Below are 7,587 nucleotides of genomic sequence, written 5' to 3' on the forward strand. Positions count from 1 at the left end.
CTCACGTAGTGATCGTACTCATATTCAATTATCAGTACGACCACGATTAGGTGTAAATGTTAAGGAAATTGCGAGAGTTAATTCAAATTCTTGGTATATTCACTAGAAATGCAATTAATTACATTAAATCTTATCCCTAAATCTTTTTTTTTTTTTGGTCAAAACTGAAAAAAAATTATTTCAACCAAGTAGAATTTTTACACAGCCTGCTCATTGGACTATAGAGACAGGACCTCAAGCAGAACCTATGAGCCTAAACATTTCTATGTTACCGATCTACTGTCCACTAGCTAAACTTTCACCTGCCAAAGGTTACATTTATTTAGCTTCTTTTAGTAAATCAGTAGCCATCTAACATGGAAAACTATTTAATTTAACTAAGCAGTCATGCCATTTACAATACTGTTGGCCTGCAATATGTATTTGCAGTGCTATTTCTCTCGTTCTATCCATACTGCTCCTGCTTGTTTGTTGGAATCGTCTAGCATTTCTTTCTCTCCAAACATGATAGACAGTAGCTGTAAAAACAAATCCCAATATCGTCCACTTAGGATTCTTGTTGTTCACTCGTTTTGCCATCCACTGAACCTCCGTGTTCCAGTCCCCTATTGGCCTTTGGATCTCCATCCAATGTAGTAAGGTCTGCCAAATAAACTTGGAATACGAACATTCAAAGAACAGGTGTCGATGGTTTTCAGTGGCGCCAATCGTACATAGCTTGCATATTGGATCAACTTGTATCCCCCAATGAGCCAGTCTATCAGTTGTAGCCAGCCTATTCTGGATTGCCATCCAGAGAATAAATTGTTGTCTGGGTATGGGACCTTTTAGAAGAACCAGTGTTTTCCATTGGACTTTTGGGTATTGAGGAATAGAAGCCTGGTAAGCCTGTTTAATGCTGAATTTGCCTCCTACTGAAAATTTGTCGAGGTCGTCCAGATTCGGCCTCCATTTCCTGGCATCGAATATTTTCCTTACTAGCCATGTGGCCTGCTTTGGTGTAGCCATGTACTGTGGATTTCTGTTTTTTATGTAGTGTATATGTATCCAGCGTACCCTAAATCTTTACTTCTACCATTTTTTTTTATTTTCTTCAATCTCATATATAAAATATTTTTGTCTTTTAAGTGACGCAAGGAAACTTGAATTAACTGTCGTCATCTAACATGGGCAGCTCACGTAGTGATCGTACTGATATGCAAATATCAGTACAAATACAATTGAGCGTAAATGTTAAAGAAATTGCAAGAGTTAGTTCATATTTTTAGTCTACTCACTAGAAATGCAATTAATCACCTACACCCTATGACTAAATCTTTACACTTTTCACTTTGTTTTTTACTTGTTTTATTTACATAAAAGTTTGTCCTTTATGTAAAAGTTTTATTTTACTTGTTTTATTTACATCAAATTCTTAGTATATTCGCTAGAAATTCAATTAATTACTTACACCCTATCCCTAAATCTTTAAACTTTTCACTTTGTTTTTTACATTCTTGTTTCATTTACATAATTGTTTGTCTTTTAAGTGACGCTAGGAAACTTGAATTAATTCTTGCCATCTAACATGGGCAGCTCACGTAGTAATCGTACACATATTCAAATATCAGTACGACCACAATTGAACTGAAATGTTAAAGAAATTTCAAGAGTTAGTTCAAATTCTAAGTATATTCACTAGAAATGCAATTAATTACTTACATTGTATCCCTAAATCTTTACTTCTTTCGCGTTGTGTTTTAATTTTTTCAGTTTCATTGGCATAATGGTCTGTCTTTTAAGTGATGTAAGAAACTTTAATAAACTCTTGTCATCTATCATGGGCAGCTCACGTAGTGATCGTACTCATATTCAAATATTAGTACGAAAACAATTGAGCGTAAATATAATAGAAATTGCATGACTTAGTTCAAATTCTTAGTATATTCACTAGAAATGCAATTAATTGCTTACGCCCTATCCCTAAATCTTTAAACATTTCCCTTTGTTTTTTACATTCTTCAGTTTCATTTACATAATTGTTTGCCTTTTAAGTGACGCTAGGAAACTTGAATTAATTCTTGTCATCTAACATGGGCAGTTCACGTAGTGATCGTACACATATTCAAATATCAGTACGACCACAATTGAACTTAAATTTTAAATAAATTTCAAGAGTTAGTTCAAATACTAAGTATATTCACTTGAAATGCAATTAATTACTTACGTTGTATCCCTAAATCTTTACTTCTTTCGCGTTGTGTTTTATTTCTTCAATTTCATTGATATAATGGTTTGTCTTTTAACTGAAGCAAGAAACTTGAATTAACTCTCGTCATCTAACATGGGCAGCTCAGGTAGTGATCGTACTCATATTCAAATATCATTACGAGCACAATTGAGCATAAATGTTAAAGAAATTGCGAGAGTTAGTTCAAATTATTAGTATATTCACTAGAAATGCAATTAATTACTTATACCTTATCACTTACACTTTTCATATTGATTTTTAATTTCTTCAGTTTCATTCACATAATGGTTTGTCTTTTAAGTGACACAGAAAACTTGAATTAACTCTGGTCATCTAACATGGGCAGCTCACGTAGTGATGGTACTCCTATTCAAATATCAGTACGACCACAATTGAGCGTAAATGTTAAAGAAATTACGAGAGTTAGTTCAAAAATTTAGTATATTCAATAGAAATGCAATTATTTACTTAAACCCTATAACTAAATCTTTAGTTATTTTATTTTCTTTTTAAATTTCTATACTTTCGTTTACATAATTGTTTGCCTTTTAAGTGACGCTAGGAAACTTGAATCAACTCACGTCATCTAACATTGGCAGCTCACATAGTGATCGTACTCGTATTCAAATATTAGTAAGACAACAATTGAGAGTAAATGTTAAAGAAATTGCGAGAGTTAGTTCAAATTCTTAGTATATTCGCTAGAAATGCAAGTAATTACTTACACCCTATCTCTAAATCTTTACTTCTTTCCTTTGCCTATTACTCGTGTCTTTTACATAATTGTTTGTCTTTTAAGTGACACAAAGAAACTTGAATTAACTCTCGTCATGTAACATGGGACGCTCACGTGGTGATCATACTCATATTCAATTATCAATACGACCGCAATTAGGCGTAAATGTTAAGGAAATCGCGAGATTTAATTCAAATTCTTGGTATATTCACTAGAAATGCAATTAATTACATTAGATCTTATCCCTAAATCTTTACTTCTACCTTTTTTTAATTATTATTTCTTCACTCTCATTTATAAAATATTTTTTTCTTTTAAGTGAAGCAAGGAAACCTGAATTAACTCTCATCATCTAACATGGGCAACTCACATAGTGATCGTACTCATATTCAAATATCAGTACAAATACAATTGAGCGTAAATGTTAAAGAAATTGCAAGAGTTAGTTCAAATTTTTAGTATACTCACTAGAAATGCAATTAATCACCTACACCCTATGCCTAAATCATTACACTTTTCACTTTGTTTTTAACTTGTTTTATTTACATAAAAGTTTGTCTTTTAAGTGACGCAAGGAAATTTGAACTAACTCTCATTATGTAACATGGGACAACCATGCAGTGTTCGTACTCATATTCAAATTTCAGGACGAGCACAATTGAGCGCAAATATAAAAGAAATTGCGAGAGTTAGTTCAAATTTTAGTATATTCCCTAGAAATGTAATTAATTACTTAAACCTTATCACTAAATCTTTACTTCTTTCGCGTTGTGTTTTAATTTCTTCAGTTTCATTGACATAATTGTTTCTCTTTTAAGTGATGCAAGAAACTTTAATAAACTCCCGTCATCTAACATGAGCAGCTCACGTAGTGATCGTACTCATATTCAAATATTAGTACGAAAACAATTGAGCGTAAATATAATAGAAATTGCATGACTTAGTTCAAATTATTAGTATATTCACTAGAAATGCAATTAACTACTTACACCCTATCCCTAAATCTTTAAACTTTTCACTTTGTTTTTTACATTCTTCAGTTTCATTTACATAATTGTTTGCCTTTTAAGTGACGCTAGGAAACATGAATTAATTCTTGTCATCTAACATGGGCAGCTCACGTAGTGATCGTACACATATTCAAATATCAGTACGACAATAATTGAACTTAAATGTTAAAGAAATTTCAAGAGTTAGTTCAAAGATATTTCAAGAGTTAGTTCAAATTCAAAGTATATTCACTAGAAATGCAATTGATTAGTTACACTGTATCCCTAAATCTTTACTTCTTTCGCTTTCTGTTTTAATTTCTTCAGTTTCATTGACATAATGGTTTGTCTTTTAAGTGACGCAAGAAACTTGAATTAACTCTCGTCATCTAACATGGGCAGCTCACGTAGTGATCATACTCATAATCAAATATCATTTCGAACACAATAGAGCGTAAATGTTAAAGAAATTGCGAGAGTTTGTTCAAATTCTTAGTATATTCACTAGAAATGCAATTAATTACTTATACCTTATCACTAAATCTTTACAGTTTACACTTTCACGTTGTTTTTTACTTTCTTCAGTTTCATTTACATAATGGTTTGTCTTTTAAGTGACACAAGAAAACTTGAATTAACTCTCATCATCTAACATGGACAGCTCACGTAGTGATCGTACTCATATTCAAATATCAGTACGACCACAATTGAGCGTAAATGTTAAAGAAATTGCGAGTGTTAGTTCAAAAATTTAGTATATTCACTAGAAATGCAATTATTTACTTAAACCCTATCACTAAATCTTTACTTATTTTATTTTGCTTTTAAATTTCTATACTTTCATTTACATAATTGTTTGCCTTTTAAGTGACGCTAGGAAACATGAATTAATTCTTGTCATCTAACATGGGCAGCTCACGTAGTGATCGTACACATATTCAAATATCAGTACGACAATAATTGAACTTAAATGTTAAAGAAATTTCAAGAGTTAGTTCAAAGATATTTCAAGAGTTAGTTCAAATTCAAAGTATATTCACTAGAAATGCAATTGATTAGTTACATTGTATCCCTAAATCTTTACTTCTTTCGCTTTCTGTTTTAATTTCTTCAGTTTCATTGACATAATGGTTTGTCTTTTAAGTGACGCAAGAAACTTGAATTAACTCTCGTCATCTAACATGGGCAGCTCACGTAGTGATCATACTCATAATCAAATATCATTTCGAACACAATAGAGAGTAAATGTTAAAGAAATTGCGAGAGTTTGTTCAAATTCTTAGTATATTCACTAGAAATGCAATTAATTACTTATACCTTATCACTAAATCTTTACAATTTACACTTTCACATTGTTTTTTACTTTCTTCAGTTTCATTCACATAATGGTTTGTCTTTTAAGTGACACAGAAAACTTGAATTAACTCTGGTCATCTAACATGGGCAGCTCACGTAGTGATGGTACTCCTTTTCAAATATCAGTACGACCACAATTGAGCGTAAATGTTAAAGAAATTACGAGAGTTAGTTCAAAAATTTAGTATATTCAGTAGAAATGCAATTATTTACTTAAACCCTATAACTAAATCTTTAGTTATTTTATTTTCTTTTTAATACTTTCGTTTACATAATTGTTTGCCTTTTAAGTGACGCTAGGAAACTTGAATCAACTCACGTCATCTAACATTGGCAGCTCACATAGTGATCGTACTCGTATTCAAATATTAGTAAGACAACAATTGAGAGTAAATGTTAAAGAAATTGCGAGAGTTAGTTCAAATTCTTAGTATATTCGCTAGAAATGCAAGTAATTACTTACACCCTATCTCTAAATCTTTACTTCTTTCCTTTGCCTATTACTCGTGTCTTTTACATAATTGTTTGTCTTTTAAGTGACACAAAGAAACTTGAATTAACTCTCGTCATGTAACATGGGACGCTCACGTGGTGATCATACTCATATTCAATTATCAATACGACCGCAATTAGGCGTAAATGTTAAGGAAATCGCGAGATTTAATTCAAATTCTTGGTATATTCACTAGAAATGCAATTAATTACATTAGATCTTATCCCTAAATCTTTACTTCTACCTTTTTTTAATTATTATTTCTTCACTCTCATTTATAAAATATTTTTTTCTTTTAAGTGAAGCAAGGAAACCTGAATTAACTCTCATCATCTAACATGGGCAACTCACATAGTGATCGTACTCATATTCAAATATCAGTACAAATACAATTGAGCGTAAATGTTAAAGAAATTGCAAGAGTTAGTTCAAATTTTTAGTATACTCACTAGAAATGCAATTAATCACCTACACCCTATGCCTAAATCATTACACTTTTCACTTTGTTTTTAACTTGTTTTATTTACATAAAAGTTTGTCTTTTAAGTGACGCAAGGAAATTTGAACTAACTCTCATTATGTAACATGGGACAACCATGCAGTGTTCGTACTCATATTCAAATTTCAGGACGAGCACAATTGAGCGCAAATATAAAAGAAATTGCGAGAGTTAGTTCAAATTTTAGTATATTCCCTAGAAATGTAATTAATTACTTAAACCTTATCACTAAATCTTTACTTCTTTCGCGTTGTGTTTTAATTTCTTCAGTTTCATTGACATAATTGTTTCTCTTTTAAGTGATGCAAGAAACTTTAATAAACTCCCGTCATCTAACATGAGCAGCTCACGTAGTGATCGTACTCATATTCAAATATTAGTACGAAAACAATTGAGCGTAAATATAATAGAAATTGCATGACTTAGTTCAAATTCTTAGTATATTCACTAGAAATGCAATTAACTACTTACACCCTATCCCTAAATCTTTAAACTTTTCACTTTGTTTTTTACATTCTTCAGTTTCATTTACATAATTGTTTGCCTTTTAAGTGACGCTAGGAAACATGAATTAATTCTTGTCATCTAACATGGGCAGCTCACGTAGTGATCGTACACATATTCAAATATCAGTACGACAATAATTGAACTGAAATGTTAAAGAAATTTCAAGAGTTAGTTCAAAGATATTTCAAGAGTTAGTTCAAATTCAAAGTATATTCACTAGAAATGCAATTGATTAGTTACACTGTATCCCTAAATCTTTACTTCTTTCGCTTTCTGTTTTAATTTCTTCAGTTTCATTGACATAATGGTTTGTCTTTTAAGTGACGCAAGAAACTTGAATTAACTCTCGTCATCTAACATGGGCAGCTCACGTAGTGATCATACTCATAATCAAATATCATTTCGAACACAATAGAGAGTAAATGTTAAAGAAATTGCGAGAGTTTGTTCAAATTCTTAGTATATTCACTAGAAATGCAATTAATTACTTATACCTTATCACTAAATCTTTACAATTTACACTTTCACATTGTTTTTTACTTTCTTCAGTTTCATTCACATAATGGTTTGTCTTTTAAGTGACACAGAAAACTTGAATTAACTCTGGTCATCTAACATGGGCAGCTCACGTAGTGATGGTACTCCTTTTCAAATATCAGTACGACCACAATTGAGCGTAAATGTTAAAGAAATTACGAGAGTTAGTTCAAAAATTTAGTATATTCAGTAGAAATGCAATTATTTACTTAAACCCTATAACTAAATCTTTAGTTATTT

The 7,587-nt window shown here is 31.2% G+C and overlaps 1 protein-coding gene across 1 annotated transcript; it reads right to left on the minus strand.

Moving 5' to 3' along the window:
• Positions 1-276: 276 nt before the first annotated feature.
• Positions 277-1,008, minus strand: LOC132628929 (uncharacterized). The gene is made up of 2 exons (XM_060344679.1): positions 399-1,008; positions 277-302 (listed from the first exon to the last, which is right to left on the minus strand). Exons 1-2 carry the CDS (start codon positions 1,006-1,008, stop codon positions 277-279), a joined length of 636 nt encoding a protein of 211 aa, XP_060200662.1.
• Between the last annotated feature and the right edge of the window lie 6,579 nt (positions 1,009-7,587).

The sequence above is a fragment of the Lycium barbarum genome, chromosome 2 (genome assembly GCF_019175385.1).
Source record: "Lycium barbarum isolate Lr01 chromosome 2, ASM1917538v2, whole genome shotgun sequence".
Lineage (NCBI taxonomy): Eukaryota > Viridiplantae > Streptophyta > Magnoliopsida > Solanales > Solanaceae > Lycium > Lycium barbarum.

Bases quoted from the DNA above. Each gene is read 5' to 3' on its own strand.
- LOC132628929 (XM_060344679.1), bottom strand. From the start codon at position 1,008: ATGGCTACACCAAAGCAGGCCACATGGCTAGTAAGGAAAATATTCGAT. The intron at 303-398 runs GTAAATGGCATG...AACCTTTGGCAG, and splicing joins TATTGCAGGCCAACAGTATT to GTGAAAGTTTAGCTAGTGGA.